We start from the raw sequence: 17,523 nt of genomic DNA on the forward strand, positions 1-17,523 counted from the left end.
CTTTTCTTTTTGCGAATACAGACTAACACGGCTGCTACTCTGAAACCTATCCTTATTGTGTTACACCCTATCTTGAAGCCCCATTCTTCTGCTTTTCTCAAAACTGTTTCCATGTTGTTTCCTATGCTTGTTACACACTCAGGTCTATTCTGTCAAGACACTCCCATCATTTCAAATTCCTCCTAAAAACCTTCGGTGATGCCTACAAAATGTGAGCCAACAACTACAGGAAAACATGACAACCACCAAAACGTATTTATGCCCAACATGACCAATGCTTCCTCTTATTGCCGTAACCCTTATCCTTCTTGGCTACATCCCATTTCAATTGTTTATTGAACACTCTCTTCCCAAAATGCATCAGCCCACTTCTAAAGTTATTTTGTGAGCTCTTCAAATCAGTGATATCTTTAAGTGTGTAAAGTAGTTAGCAAAATGATGGGTGCTGTAAAAAATAAAGAAGGGAGTTTCAATTAGCACAGGGGAGGGGTAGTAGGATTGTCTTTCCAAATCCTAAATACTTGTTCCCTATGTCAGAGTAATAAGTGTATGACATAAGATGAGGTTGCCTAAGATGCTTGAGTCCTAATGACTGTTTTTAAGAGTTCTCTCAGATTGCCCTTTCTGCATCTCTCAAAATTAATCTAGAGGATTTGCTTTAAACGTGAACTTCGTGGCCACTGAATTGTTTCCTGGTATAAGGATCTAAAAGTTAACCTGTATTTATTTTTGTGAATATTCTTGAGATTGAAAAGGTAGGCATAGGTACAATAGCTTTAATAAAGGATATTTTGCTGCATTAAATTTATTACCTACCATCCTGGAATGGGTAAAAATTATTCCAGGCTATTAAAAACTGGGCACATCTATGTTAGGAGTCACATAGCAATTTGTAATAGAATAAATTCTTCCAGATCTGCTGTCTCAAGGACATGCTGTAATTTTTTATTTTAATTATTTATTTTTGCACCAACAGGGCTTGTTCATGTTCTAACAAGATGAAGTGTAGCTTCTTTCCTCTGTTCCCCACCAGTCCCTGGACAATAATTTTATATTAAAACTTCTAAACCCAGAAAAGTAAAAGTAATATACAATGTTATATTTCTTAAAGTCACCATTTCATTTTTGGCTCTTCTTTCTGTCTCCCACAGTAGAAAGTCACCACACATCTCTGCTTATCTCTTATAAAGCCCATAGTTACCATAGTAGCAGAGAATTGTAGAGAGGGATTTTGAAAGTTTTGCAGACACTGTATTTGGAAATAAATATTTTTATCTGATGCCACAGGGCTATCCAATTTAACAGTCACATCACTCAGGGCTGTTCTGTCCCAACAGGAATTATAAAGTGCTTATAGAAGGCACTAAATACCACGATGGTTTTGTTATGGGTTTTGGGGGGCAGGGGAACGGGATGGTAAAGTGAGTATTTCAGTGCTACTGAAACACTTTAACATGAAACTGGCTCCATGTAGGATTTATAAACTTAAAGTGTTTTCCTGTTATTTACAACTTCAGTGTAACTGCAACCACTATTTTTTAAAAGGCAGATAAAAAGTTGTCATAACAGCAGATAGTCATGGTTTCACAAACTACTAGGATTTTAGTTAAACTCCTATATCAAATTGTAGCTTGATATAAAAGATGTTTTAAATACATTATATTTAGCAGCACCCCAGGCATCACACACAATCACAGATAAGTATATCTGCCAGCTCTCAGCCACTGAACAGGGAATCATGGCATTTTCAGCTACTCCTTAGTTGTAAGCTAATTGCTGCATAGCCCTTGATTTTTAGAATAGATGTTCAGATTCTGTGCTCTTAAGATGCCCACTCTTGAGATCACGTGACAAGTCTGCCAACCTCCTCTGCCTACTTGCAGTCAACAGTCAGAGCTGCTCAAATGCAACACAGACTGAACTCTCTCCGTTGGCCTCGATGTGGCACTGCCATTAAGTTTCTAGTCTTAAGCAGCTTGAGTACCTACAAGTTGCACCTGAAAGTCTACTGCTTACTGACATAACTAAATGTACACACAAAGGTCCCAATCCTGCTTCCACTGAAGTCCAAAGGAATTTTGCCACAGACTTCAGTGTAAGCAAGATGTGGCCCAAAAGTCTAGTTTATAGTGTTTTATCCCCTCTCCAAGTTTAACAAACAAAAAACCTGTCGCTGGTGGTAGACCTACACGATGTAAGACACAGCAATCTTCCTACTCACATATCCCACCCCCAATATACCAGTTCTCAGGCTGGTTCAAACATAGCTATATTGTGCAACCAAAATTTCACTAACTCAATCAGCCCCGAAGGGGAGAATATACTAATTTTTGCATAAATGGTGAATGTGCATGAGTGCATTTTCAGAACACAGATGGTATTATGTTCTAATTAGAAACAGGAAGCAGTGGCATCACAAAAAAGAAAACAAAAGAAGAATACAAGGGGGAATTCAAGCAAGATGAGGTTTTAACAGGATTGGTAAAGAACTATTTGTGGGTGATGTTAATTTCTGTCAATCAAGTATATGTCTCATGAATGGTAGAGTATGTTGTATGTTTTCAGCCTCCTGGAGAAGACTTGTACCTATTGTATAGTATGTTACTTTAAAACTAGATGAGGGTCACCATGTGGTTAGGATTCAAAATTTCAATCCAGTAGCCATCAGGATCCTGAATAAATGCAAGTCCTTTCATTTTACCTACAATAAAAAGATACATATTTTCAGATATAGTTAAGAACAATCTTAATAGTCTTTAAAGATTAAGATGCATATTTTACATTGACAAGAATGACACAGATTTATGGTTGCAAGATTGCCTCGTGTCTTTGCGTGGCAGACAGAGCAGGCAGTTAAAATAATGTGTTCTAGATCATATTTCATCACCAACCCCGAGGATCCAGTTCAGACTTTTAAAGACAGTCAGGGAAGCAGTTTATATGATTAACTTGTGCTTTAAAACTATGGGACAGATAGTATTTGTGCAAGTTATGTCATATCATACTTGACATAACTGAAGTGAACTATAACCCTGTCATGTTGTAGTTCAGCCTAACTGCAAAAGTTGGAACCAATGTTATAAAATTGCCATTTTAAAATTGCTTTTTGCTTCACTGCTATGTCATCAGAGGCCTTTTCCAACCTCCTATACACACAATGAATGTAAAGTCCAAACACTAGCTCTTCCTGGTGGCTGTTGTATTTTTGTGCTTTTGTTTGTTAAAGCCAAAATTCAGCTCACGCTTTTTTCCCAGGCATGGCTGATCCTAGGGTTCCTCCCTGAGGAGTATTAAACTCACATCTAGATTCTCCCTTCCCCACTTTCTTTCTGCCCAGGTGATGGTATTGAGTCACCTATCTCAAAGTGAACAGCACCCACTTAACCCTTTCCTAGCAGCACCAACACCTGCTAACAAGGCAGGACGCTTCAGGTAAATACTGCCAGCATGTTATGTACTTCATGATTTTTTTAAATTTAAGTTTATCAGCAAAGACGTTTAATTGCCATTTGCTTTGACAGAGAAATTGACGAACTAGAAAAAAGGTTATATGAGGTCTCCTTTCAAACTCTTGTTCTTATACTATCCATCAGGGTATTTAAAAAGTTGATTCCCAGCCTCTGCACTATGGTCACACATACCAATGCTAGTTCCAGCGAAAGAACCATAGGGCTTCAGTTACATCACTATGTGTGATTTCAAAAGATCTCTAGCACAGGTAGAGAGGGTCTATTTCTTCCTATGGTGAACAGAAAGTGGGGGTATCACAGAGAAAATAGCGTGCTCTGTGATGTTACACTCCAATTCAGGTAGGAATCAGTGCTCCAAAAGGAGAGCCATTTTCTTCCCCTGTTGGAAAGATGCTATCATGACAAAGTTTTCATGAAAGGCAGTTACTGACAGGAGCAACTAATAGAAGACAGGGAAAGTGAGTTCTGTCTTGGAGCTGTGAGGTCCCTTCATACAGGAATAGGTTTGATAATACAGATTTTTCTTGGTTCCCTGCCAGATTTTTTTTTTTAAAGCCGATTATGCAATGAGATTCTCTCTCAATATAGACCCCAGAGGAATATTTTAACACTCTCTCTACTGCATGAAATATAAAAGATTATACAATTCAAAGGGGAAAAAAAAATACCCCTCAATAGTCCTATTCTATACCACAATAACTAGAAGACTGCTTAGGTTAGTAATGGATAAAAACAAGTTTTCAGAGGATTTAACAGCAGTAAAAAGAAAAGAAAAAAAAAATAACAGAAAGAGGAATACAGTTAATCCAATTTGGTTCAGTCTGCAGTTTTGGTTACACCAATAAGCAGAGGTAGGCACCACCATGTTGCGCAACGAACACTTGACAAAATTACCGGATTTAGTGACAGACATTGGGGGTGGGGAGAGTTATGTCATTCAATCATTCAACCCATAAAATAGCACACATAATTTTCCACACTGAAAAAATACAGTAACCTAGCTAGCTAATAAATAATAAAGTCAACTCATAATTAATGAAAAAATGTGTGTATACAGTATGAGATTACTATATGAGAAATGAAAATGAGCTTGCTTTGGGATTTTACAAGGCACTTACATCATTTAAACACATTTGGTACCCTGAGTAATAATACTACTTCTTGCAAATCACATAAATAGGGAACCCATGGTCTCCTACCCTCACCTTATTGCAAAGACACAGGGGTTATTGCTGCCCTAGGGCTGCAGAAAACCCTATGGGAAGAAGGGGATCAATTTATACAGAGGGCTGAAGGGGGAATAGGGGGACTTCCATAGTGCATTAATTAACACTTAATATATAAATACATTACAGAGATAAGAACCTGGAGTGACAGGCTTAACTTTATGACAAGCTCCAGAGAAAGAAGACCCAGAGAGATTAATGGTAGGGGGAATCCTAGGGAGGCCAAAGGGGCTGATAGCGGGAGCGGACAGAACAAGGGTAGAGGCAGAGTCACTGCTGGGTTGATCCAGGTCTTCTGGATCTCCCCTGTGGGTGGAAACACTGATAAATATCACTATAGGAGGGAACAATAGAATGGAATGCCCAGAAGAACAAATAACTTGAGGACAATTTCCTGAGGGGATCCTTACTCTTGCAGAGCTTTTCTAGCTCAGACATTTAGGCCTTGTCTACACTGCCACTTATAGCACAGAAACTTTCTTCGCTCAGGGGTGTGAAATAACACCCCCTGAGCAATGTGAAAAACACCCTCAGTGCTGTAAAGTGGCAGTGTAGACAGTGCTACAGTGTTGGGAGCTGTGCTCCCAGCGCTGGTAGCTATTCCCCTTGTGGAGGTGGTTTTATTACAGCGCTGGGAGAGCATTAACATCGGCTGTGTAGACATTCCCTTACATTTCCACATAGGGTGGTTTGGCCCACAGAAATAAAAATCTGCACATCTTCCATGTGTTTTTAGACCAATGGAGGGAAAAAACAAACAAACAAACAAAAAAAACAGTGACTACAATTCAAGTGTCTTTTAAAATTGCCGATGAAACTGAGTTAACAAAATAAATGAGGTTATAAACAAGAAAATATACTTCAAGTGAAAAAACTATAAATGGACTTCTTTGCAACGAAATTGTAAGTTTTCTTACAGGAAAAGCCACAAACTGTCTGGAAAGGAAGAGCAGATTGAATTACTTGCCTCAGTGAAGTTAAATTCTCAAACAGAGAATTGGTGTGCCTGTGATGACGACAACCAACCGGGGCTTGCTTACCTGCGGCTTCCCCTCAGAGGTGCGGCCAGGCAGGTCTGCCTCTGCAACTCAGGCACAGCTCCCATTGGCCACTATGGCCAATTGGCTGGGAGGCTCCCAGCCTATGGGCTTGCGAGGGGGGGGGGGAAGGGGAGATTGTAGGGAACTCGGGAGCAGGGGGCAGGAGAGCTGTCTCTGGAGGTACAAAGGGGGGGGTCTCAGGGTTGTGTGGGTCTCTGTGGGGTGGGGGAGGAGTGATGGAGGGAGCCAGCTGCAGCCCGGGTCTGCTCTGCCAGGGGGGAGGGGGAGGGGGAGGGTGTTGCTTTCGCCCATCCAGGAAGTCCTCTCTGTACTCAGTGCCAGCCCTGGGGTGCCCATTGCTGCTCCTTCCCCCACCCAGACTCCATTTGTCTGTCCCCACAACCCCCCAGATATTATATATGTGTGTGTGAGAAAGAGAGACAGAGACAGACTGCTGCTGCTGCTGCTGCGCGCGCTCTCTCTCTCTCTCTCTCCTCCCCTCCCCCCCCCCCCAGGGGCTAGGGCTGAGCTGCTGCCTGCGGCTCTCCCTTGCCCTCCTTTCTGTGGAGGTGCAGCCAGGCAGCTCTGGGAGCCAGGGAGGGGGGACGCAGGCAGTGTGAGCTGCCCTGCCTCTGCAGAGACTCTCTTCCAGAGTCATTATAATCCACTTCCCCTGCAAGGCTGCTGTTGGAGGAAGATCAGACCCAACTCCAGTTACCTCCCCTGGCTGCAGGAAGCGCCAGGGCTGCTGCCTTCCGAGCCCAGCTCGGAAGGCAACACAGAAGTGAGTGTGGCAATCTCGCAACCCCCCTACAACAACTTTATGACCCCCTTTTGGGTTGGAACCCTCACGGTTACACCACCATGAAATTTCAGATGTAAACACCTAAAACCATGAAATTGACTATTATAAAAATCCTATGACCGAGAAATTGATCAAAATGGACCATGAATTTGGTAGGGCCCTAATTATCTAGAATTGATACAGCAGAAAGTAACCAGAATGATACGACGAGTAAAGTTTTTTATTTAAAAAGAGGACAGAGATAGCACATTTGTATCCTTTGGAAGAAAAGACAATTAAGAGGGGACTGTTAGGGTTGCAATGTATGACAAGTTGCGGAACCTTCCCAGTTTTGATGGATAGATCAAAACTGGGAAGGTTCCGCAACTTTTAGGATGTTAAAATGAAACAATACAGATGTTACATGTGAATTTGGCACATAGGACAAACTTTCCCCAATCATAGGATTGCTGCCATACAAAATTCTATATGGAATAGAGGAGATAACACAACATGGTCAATTGAAGTAGCAACAAAAGTGCACAAACTTTAGCCATAGATAGCTGACCAGATTTCCAGAAGTTACTCTGGGGCAGGCCAAATATAAGTTTTTCCTAGTGTATAAAAGAGAGAAACTTTGATTGGCTCTAGCAAAACCTGAGGATGATGAATGAATTCAAGAAGTCAAAGCAGCTATTAAAAACCCATATCACCTAGCCTCCTCCCCTAATAATACAGGAAAGAAAGATGAAGTCACAGTTTACTAGGGAAAAAAAATCATCAAGAATCAAATCATATTGATAAGATGACTTGGTGAAGACTTACCATCATCTGGTCTCTTCACAAATTTCACTCCCAGCTCTTCAAACCTCTTACAAGCTGCAGCTACATCAGGGACTGCAATTCCAATGTGACCTGTGCAACAGAGTAAGCAGAGGCAGAATACACAGTGCATAAATGAGCAAAAATTACAACAAATTGATTGTTGTTACAGTACCAAAATATGACAAGCACTTTACCCTATGCAAAGAGCTTCCAAGTTAGCTCATCTAAAATGCATCTAAATGTGTTAAAATAATTTACTCAAGGAAAGCCCTGTTTTAGTTTCTGGAAAAAAAAAAATGTATTAAGGGTACTATCATTTTTGGCGTTTTTATCTTCTCCCAATAACCTAGCTGTTTCATAGGGTCTCAAAACTTAAAACATTTTGCAGAGTACTCTAGTGACACAGTGATATACACAATAGAATCAGAGTTGAAGGAAAATGAAATTGAAAGGTAAAGGCAAAAGTGTTCATAAAAAACAGTAAGTCCAAGTATCAGGAAGTTTTCTGTATTTACAAAATAGGGTAAGAATTTAAACACTAATATTGTGTTTATAAAGGCAAGTACACTAATCACTTGTTCCCAGGTTCAGGGATCAGTTCAGAAACTCCAAATATCAAATTAAATAGTCTAGTCTAAAAAATGTATTTGATAAATCGTACCAGTGACCTTTCAGACATTCAGAATATCCAGTCACAGAATTCCTCTGCACGTCAGAGCCAAATTTTGCTCTCACCCATATATCTGAGCGAAACTCAATCTTATATTTTAAAAAATTGAATGTTCTTCTAATTACACACAAAGTTCCAACCAAGATCCAAGTTCATGTTCTTTAGCTAAGTCTCAACACTGGGAGCAACCAGAGATAAAATATGATTTTTACTATCTTTTACTAAAATCTTAATGATAAAATTGACTCTTAAAGCAAGTGTATGTACAAACTACAACTGTGGCTTATTATTCTTAAGACAATATATTTACCCACAAGTTCTTATTCCTAATTTTCAAGGGTCTGTATATCGGAAAAACAGAAGTAAAAGTCCAGATTTCAAAATCTCTTCAAGTCTCCAAAATGAGTACTTTTTACTTAAACTAATCCACAATGCTAAGTCACTTCATCCACATAACTGTACAATAAAAATGCTATTAGTGTACAGTTATCAAAACAAAGTAGTAGAACTGTTCCAATAACCTGTACACTTAACTTATTGCTCTATTTTACATATGAACATTTTCTCAATTCAATGGTCCAACGACTTAGAGACAATCAGACACTGAAAAGAAGAAAAATGACTGCAGTGCGTAACTTTCTCTAAAACATACCAAATCCCCGAGGATCTGAATTGCCATTGTGGTAAGACTGATTCTCATCATTTTCAGTGCCCCAATTACTATGAGAGAAAGGGAAAAACATAATTAATATAAAAGGAAGAGCAGCATGCTGTTTAAAAAAAAATTCTGAGAAGAATCAAAGAATATTTAGAAATATATGGCATTACCCACAGCCAAGAATACATTATAGTCTAGATCCCTACAGTTCAGGGACAGCTGTCCTCATTCATAGAATAATGCCTATCAGAATATTCTCCCAAAGTTACAGCATTTAGATACTACAGAAATGGATGAATTCAAAATGCATCTATAGATGGAACTCTGTATGCAATTTCCCCGTGTTTGGAATTTGAACATTGTTTGCAGAAGGATAACTTATATTTCCATGTTCTCATTGTGATGATTTAAAGTGTTCTCTTTTGCCTCATCTACAAGCCACTTTACAGCGCCGCAACTTTCTCATACAGGGGTGTGAAAAAACACCTCCTAGCGTTGCAAGTTTCGTGTAGACAGTGCACCAGCCTTGGGAGGTGTGCTCCTAGCGCTATTCCCCTCATGGAGGTGGGGTGGGTTTTTTTTTCATTTAGTTTAAAAAAAACACAAAACAAAACAAAAAACAAAAAACAGAAAACAAAAACCAGAGCTCTCTCCCAGCACTGATGCCCCGACTACACAGCCATGTTAAAGCGCTGCCACGGCAGCACTTCAACATTGCTAGTGAAGACATACCCTAAGATATTTTTTTTTGAGTTTGTGCAATATATGGACTCACACCTAGGAATTAAAAATTTTATTAACGTTAATGTTTAAAATCAAATTTACACAAGTTAAGGGGGAAGGTACTGTACATCTGGGGTCGGGCTTGGGTTATGGGGGATTGCAAGTATCGGTTACAAGGTTCACGAGGTACAAACATATCACATAAATCCAGATTGGGGTATGGGAGTTTTTAAAAGCGTCAGTGGATAAATGGGCTCGGGTACGCCACCCATGAAATGTATTAAGAGTCCAAGTCAGTACTGGTGTACAGAATAAGTACATGGGTGGGGTACATCCCTTGATTCATCAGAGAAGGAAGGGGTTATTTCCCTGGTTGGCATTCATGGTTACTCAACCTGGTATTGGTGGTGTCCTGTGATGTGTTCTGTGTAGATGTCTCTGGACCACTACACTCATATCAAATAGTATTATATTAATTTAATTATGGTTGTGCCTGAAGACTCCAATCAGAGTTGGGGCCCCATTATATTAAAGTCTGACCAAACACATATTAAGAAACAGATCCTGTACCAAAGAGCTAAACAGTCATAATAGGCAATTCAACAGATGGAAATGGAGAAACAATAATATAAGAGGTCGTACAATTATTCAGTTCTTTCATTTGCAAATCTTGTGGCTCAATACAAATATAAGCTGTAGGATGTTTTATAAGTGTTAACCTTTCACTAATTTTCATTCTATTTCTTCTGGCTCATTAAAACTGAATTCCTGACTGCTTCCTATTACTGAATTTCCCATCTTTCATTGTCATTAGACAACACTCCTGCCAAGAACACTTAAATATATTAAATCCCTTTGCCCTGCCCTCTCTCCACCATTCAACCATAGGCTACCCTCAGCCACTCTTCCAGAGTCACTACAATCCACTCTCCCAGAATAAAATCCCTTCCCTAGCACATGTTTGCAAATTGTTAGTGATGTCATAGGTTGGCAGTAACAGTTCAGGGACTTTGAAGGTGTATTCCCTACACTAGGAGGCAGGCAGACTGAGCCAAGCTTGCTTCCCCACTACTGCTGTGGCTCTAGCAGTGTCTGGATTTTGCTCCTCTCAAGGATTCAGGTTCAGCTCTGGAAGGGTTGGGATGGGGCTCTAACCTCATATAGATTAGGAAGAGGGGGTGTTGCAGGGGTCAGCTCTCAGCTATTCACTGGGTGTGGAAGGAAGAGGGACCTGAAATAGCACAACGGGGGAGTACAAATTTGTTTTATTAAGTTTGTGTACTGGTCTATTTGGGAGGTTCTCTATGTCTCTTCATAAGTTATCATAGCACCTATCATTACCAGCTGTCAAAACATTTCAGATACATTTTATTTCCATGTCAAAACACATGGTGGCACACTGACAAAATAGTTAGTCATTCTGTGTAACAATTGAGACTTCAAGCAAATTTCTCCCATCGCTGTAGTATTACATGATAAAGTGACATTAAAAGAGCCACATGCACTCAAAAAACAAAGACAAAATAATTTTACGTCCCTCTTCTATACCACTTTTAATCCATCAGTCTCAAGTACTCTATGCAGTGAAAGCTTAAATAGACTTTTCTAAGGTCACACAGTGAGTTAATAGCAGCGCTGGGGATAGAATCCAGATCGGACTCCCAACTGTATCCTCAGTCCAGTACACCACAACCGCCTCATAGCTGTTCTCTAAAATTCCTTTCCTAGTACACTGGACCCCTTCATCTTCCTTTTCACTGCTCTCCCTTAATTAACGTTTTCCTCAGGAAGCAGTTTCCCCCTCCTTTATGCTATGTTGGGGCTAGTGAATATTGAGAAAAAGCACAGTGCTACTTGATCAGGTATCCAGCATCCATCTACTTGTCATTTCCAGCATCCAAGCCATACTTTTATGATATAAAAGAGGAAGTATTTTTCCACATTACGTTAATTGTACACAACCATGATCAGATAAAACAAAGTACAATAATATAACCTAGTGCAAAGCACACAGTTGTAACTAATATCCATTAAATATAAGCAGAAGTGAACTGTAAAAAGCTGGAGTTAACACTTACTGTGTTAGTTCAAGTGTAGCCTTTCTAGAGAAAGTCCAAGCTGTTCTCTCTTTTGTATCTTTTGGGATATCATTTTTATCTTCATAAGCCAAAAAATAAAGTGAGAATTTCATAGTGGGAAAGTCACATTTTTGGAGCAATCTAAAAGGCAACAATTTTTAAAAACAAGTGTGTCATAATTGATGGCATTTTTAAAGTTGCAACTAGACTGCAAGTCAACTAAAAAAAAAAACCACAAACAAAAAACAAAACAAACAAACCACCACCCACTTTCTCCCTTTAGAGAATTATGACTATGCTCTTCCCTGCCCTCCCACAGCCCCACAAAAGTGGTTCAGTTTTCAAATGTATGTCATGGAAATATTCTTGAGAGCTACATTCATGAACACGTTTGGAAAATAATCAATTAAAAAAAAACAGCTTATGAACCTCTGAAAACTAGTAACTGTAGGTACACTAGAATAAAAATCTCAAGTCTGAGACTGGTATTCAATGCCTTGTTCATGAGAGTTTCCATAAGGGTGCTTATGTCCATCTTCCTTATTTATTTTTTTCACCGAAGACTTAACAGGCAATAAACTAGTAAGAGTATTTATTTTTTAAAACTCAATACAATTAATCTGTTGAACTCATTGCCACAAGATATCACGGACTCCAGTGCATAGCAGAATTAAAAAAAAAAAAAAAAAACCCCACACCCAACAATAATATACATTTAGATGGATGAGAACGTTCACACTTACATTAGATAGGATAGAAAGATAGAAAAACAACAGGATACAGAACCTTCATATTTCATGGAATAAGCCAGCTGCTAGATGCCTTGGGTTAGGAAAGCCTGCCCATAAAGGAAGCTTTGTTTCTTTATTGGCAGTTACAGATATTCATGCACAGTCCTCTGAGGTATTTGGTATTAGCTATTGTCAGACACAGAATACTGTACTAGGTATAGACTACTAGTCTAATCTGGTATGGCATTTCCTGTGAAAATCCATTAGCTTCAAGAAAATAAATCAAGGTTTGTACTCAGAGAATCCATAATCAATTTTATTTGCCTTCCAGCAATAAAGATGTTTTAATGTCTCACTTTTCATACAATACAAAAAAAGCAGTATAGGAAATACCTGACTCAGTATGCCTGTTCATGTCTGTGATTCAATCTTTTTCAGCCAACACTAAATCTCCTCCAAGGAGACATAGGTCACTCAGACTAATATATACTCTGTTTCAATCACTTCTCACTAAAGTAACAAATACAATTTATATGAAATAGCTCAGTCAGAGATATTCATTCACTTCTCATTTCTGATTAAACCCACTGCTTCTTGAACCTTTCACTCGTGAAAATATTTGGAAAATATTTTCCTTATTAACTTTAGATGGCGCTTTTTCATAGGTCAGAATGTTTCAGATCTACCAGAACTTTGTTTCAGGGCCCTTCTGCTGTGCTTGATGTTTGAAATGAATTTTAAGCACAAACAAAATGCCACTAAAGCCACTGCAGGGCACTAGCCTCCCAGCAACATTCCCCACATGAGTGGGCTGGGATGCCTACCACCTTCTGGGGCAAACACCTAAGAGCCGAGAACACTAGAAAGCTAGGGCAGACAGAGCAGCCCTAGAAACCTTTTAATAGTCCTAAGACTTCAGCTTCTTGTTTATCCTTCAATTAAGTCAGAGTATCATGCTTAGGACAGAATTTTATTACTAAGAAAATTACTGCAATATCACAATTTCTGTATGATTATTTAACTGCAGCATCAGAGAGGAGAAAGCCTATAAGCTTTTATATAAGCAGACTTAGCAGAATTCAATTTTTATTTTTTAAAAAAAATTTTGGTGGATAATATCAAGGTTTGTTTTAAAGTTCCGGCCCCCCCCATATTTATAGATTTAAATGTTCAGAGTCGTGGGAACTAATGGGGCAGAATCACAAAATGACAGAGTCATATAATAATTAATGATAGTTGATGCTGAGATTCAAAAAAGTTAAATCTGGTTTAGCCATTAAAACAAATAGTTAACATCACGTGTTAATATACAATATACAATAAAATAAAATATACAAACAAAAACAAATCCTTAAATCAAACTCTAATAAAAGTTTCCAAGAAGAATTTTTCTTACTTTGCTCATCTAAATTTCGATTAACATAGATAGAAATATTTTTTCCTCAGTTTGTGAGTGTACAGTGAAATTGACATTTACCAACAAAAATCTAATCCTTCCAAGCCTATATAAGCGCAAACAACTTTGGCTATTAGCAAAACTAGCAACAAAAAGCTGATAATTTTCCCAGTATAACATTTGATTTAAAACTATTTTGATTTCACCTTTTTGAATTTAAAATGTAAGAGTACTATAGAAATCCTCAATCACGAAGATTAAGTCAAGTGAGTCACCAAATTGGGCACTAGCTGATTAACATGAACGAGGCTGAATCATCAGATTTAAATGCCAAGGTTTGCTTTGCAGATGAATGGATCATTAAAATATATTTAAGACAAACCTTATCTCATGCAATTTTTACTCACGTCATTCCAAGAACTCTTGTATAAAAATCCAGTGACTTCTTAGGATCTTTTATTCGTAACATTGTCTGCTGCAACAGAAAATCCTAGAGAAAAATTATAGTAGTTATGCTATTCAGGAAAGCACATTAAGATGCCAATACAAATACATGAAGTTGGGCTTTTATTGTGAATCAATAATTTAGAAGGATATTGTCAAGGTCAGTAGGACCAAAAAGTTATAAACATAAATACATACATGGTATGTCTACAAGTCTATTGCCCTGACCCTGCAAACACCTACAGGGCCTACATAATTACTGATAAAAGATTTAGTCTGTAAAGTGCTTTGCAAATTTACAGTACTGTGCAAAGTAATTGCAAAAAGAAAAGGAGTACTTGTGGCACCTTAGAGACTAACCAATTTATTTGAGCATAAGCTTTCGTGAGCTACAGCTCACTTCATCGGATGCATACTGTGGAAAGAGTAGAAGATCTTTTTATACACACAAAGCATGAAAAGATACCTCCCCTGACCCCACTCTCCTGCTAATTGGTTAGTCTCTAAGGTGCCACAAGTACTCCTTTTCTTTTTGCGAATACAGACTAACACGGCTGTTACTCTGAAACCTGCAAAGTAATGGTTTTCCCTCACCAATGATAAATGCTTTGGTATTTTGTTACTTAAATTAAAAACCAAAAAAAGCTAACATACTTTATCTTTGTTTCCATCCCTTTACACATAGTTACTCCATTTGAACCACTCTTGGGGGGGGGGTCAAACTACACCTCTAGATGTATACCTCTTTAAACAGAACGTAAGGACAGAAGGGACCATCAGATCATCTAGTATGACCACCTTTATATCACAGGCCATTAAATTTCACCCTGATAATCCTATATTATGCTCTAAAACAGGGATGGGCAAACTATGGCCTGCAGGCCGGATCCAGCCGTCAGGGCTCTGGATCTGGCCCGCAGGATTGCCACCCCTGTGGCGCCACCTGAAGGCAACACATCCCTCTAGGAGCACGGGGGAGAGAGGAAAGGGGCAGAGGGCTCCGTGTGCTGCCCTCGCCTATAGGCACCGCCCCCCGCCCTCGCCTATAGGCACCGCCCCCCATTGGCTGGGAAAGGGGAACCGCAGCCAATGGGAGCTTACGGGCAGGTACCCACAGGTGAGGGCATGGCGTGGAACCCTCTCCCCTCCCCCAACCCCGCTTTCCCCAGGGGCCGCAAGGACATGGTGCCAGCTGCTTCCAGGAGCAGCACGTAGCCAGGGCGGGCAGACAGGCAGGGAGCTTACCCTGGCCCCGGTGCACGCTACTGCCACCCTGGAGCCCACATCCCAAACGCCTCCTGCACCACAGCTCCCTGCCGTGAACCCCCTGCCGCACCCCAACCCCCTGCCCTGAGCCCCCTGCCACACCCCTACCCCCTGCCCTGAGCCCCCTGCCACACCCCTACCCTGAGCCCCCTTGTACACCCTGCACCCCTCCTCCACCCGAATCCCTTGCCCTGAGCCCCTTCCTGTACACTGCACCGCCTCCCACACCCTGCACCCCCACCCACACCCCAAACCCCTGCCCCAGCCCTACATTCATGGTCCTGCATGCCATTTTCCCACCCAGGTGTGGCCCTCGGGCCAAAAAATTTGCCTACCCCTGCCCTAAGACTTCAGTTAGGCCAAAGCATTTCAGTCCACAAGAGATTTAACTGTTGCATGCCCCAGACATAGAACACGAGAGGCTAAGGTACCACCAATGCCTAAAGCCCCTGCAATAGCACAGAATTGATTAGGTGAGATATGCCCAGATGATCCCACCAGATGAACCATGACCCATGCTACAGAGGAAGGGGGAGGGGGTGGAACCCCAAACCAAGTACCTGCCAATCTGACCTGGGAGAAAATTTCTTCCTGACCCCAAACCTTGTGATTCTCTGTACCACTTCAGTGCCCTGGTCCATTCTATCCCGTTGCCTCTCCAACTGGGACCAATCTCTGATGCTTCAGGGAAAGGTGGCAAAGGGGATCCAAAATCCTTCCTGATCTCTGCAGATAACCACTCAAAGCTCTGAAGCATGAGCTTTGATGTCTGGATAACATAGCAATACCCAGATCCTGCATTTTTCTGTCTCCCTCGGACTCCGTTCTTGCCTCTTAATGCTACTGAGTAGATTGCTTTTTTTTTTTCCCCCTCTCAATTTCTTCTAATTTGCCAATGCTTTATTTTAAGTGTGTTGTCATCAGGCCACAGGGAAATTTCAGTTATTTTGCAGCCATAAGAATTCACTTTTTGATGTAAAATGGAAACAGTCCTCGGGAGTCTAACCCTAACAAACAATTTACAAGATAAAATTCCATATCAAGAATGGTTCAAATATTATTGCATAGTCCCCTCCAAAACAAGGCAATCATGTAAAACTAGTCTATGGAGTTTTCTCCAGCCAATCCTTTTTCAGAATAAAAGATCCTGTGAAGTACTGTGCTAAACTGCAACAAAGATCAAAAATGGAGTTTGTCTTAACTTTTACTCAAGGTCCCCCCCCTCCTCCGTGATTCAAATGCAGCACACTAAGAATATTTGAGCCTTTCTACAGCTGATCCTGTTGCTTTGCTATCAGAACTGATTTATTATTATTATTATTGGCTGCAATTATAAGCTTTAAAATGGGAGGCCGATCCTTTCCGCACTGTCCTTGAGACAAGAAAAGTGACAGGGACCCATGTCTAAAAAGAGAAAGAAAAAAAAAAGTAAAAAAAAAAAAAAAAAAGTAAAATCGGATAGATTTTTCTGTCAAATGGCTCCGATCCAACCCCCGAGAAAAGTTTACACCAGCCTTATCAAATGCAGTGAGTATCAAGGATCGAAGAGTCCCTCTAACAGTGTGCGGGAGACGCCGTCCAACTGTATGCAGACCTAGTTACTCAACTACAGAGAAATCCAGGTGAGAGGGGAAACCACCATGGGGCCTGCATAAGGAGATCCTCCCCTTGCCCCGTTAGGTAAGGGCGCCACAGGAATCTGCACTCTCTGCACTCTCCCCCTGCTCCCTAGAGCGTCTCAGAGGCCAGACTCCCTGTCTCGCTCACTGCACGTTCCCCACTCCCCTATCACTTCACCTTCCTCATTACCACGTTCTTCCTAATCCCCTATCTCCCCAGATTGCCTCTTTCATCAGCAGCTTCGTCCCCCAGTCCCCCGCTTACCTTGGTACTGGGATCCGGGTTGGAGCAGACGTGATAGGCTGCTTCGTCGCTGAGGCCGCTGAGCTCCGGCTGTTCCGACATGTTGGAATTAGAAGTGCTGAGCAAGGACTCGGGGCGATTAAGAAACGTATCTATTAGCACTAACACAACGCACGGGGCGTTTTCTCATCAGCAGCCTCCACCAGAGTAAGAAACAGAGGAGCGTCCCAGCCAGTCACTGCAACCATTGCAAATTAGGGCACGTCAGGATGATGTAATATTTCCATCAGGGTTGTCTCTGACTCTCTCTTACTACAATTCCCAGCATGCAATGTTTAATTTGCGATTA

General features: G+C 40.6%; 1 protein-coding gene across 1 annotated transcript; it reads right to left on the bottom strand.

Moving 5' to 3' along the window:
• Positions 1-1,146: 1,146 nt before the first annotated feature.
• GLO1 (glyoxalase I) lies at positions 1,147-17,480 on the bottom strand. Its single transcript, XM_074949110.1, has 6 exons — positions 17,196-17,480; positions 14,009-14,091; positions 11,475-11,615; positions 8,668-8,735; positions 7,346-7,435; positions 1,147-2,701 (listed from the first exon to the last, which is right to left on the bottom strand). The coding sequence occupies exons 1-6, from the start codon at positions 17,274-17,276 to the stop codon at positions 2,613-2,615; spliced, it is 552 nt and encodes a 183-aa protein (XP_074805211.1). The 5' UTR covers positions 17,277-17,480; the 3' UTR covers positions 1,147-2,612.
• Between the last annotated feature and the right edge of the window lie 43 nt (positions 17,481-17,523).

This window comes from Natator depressus, chromosome 3 (genome assembly GCF_965152275.1).
Source record: "Natator depressus isolate rNatDep1 chromosome 3, rNatDep2.hap1, whole genome shotgun sequence".
In the NCBI taxonomy this organism is placed as follows: domain Eukaryota; kingdom Metazoa; phylum Chordata; order Testudines; family Cheloniidae; genus Natator; species Natator depressus.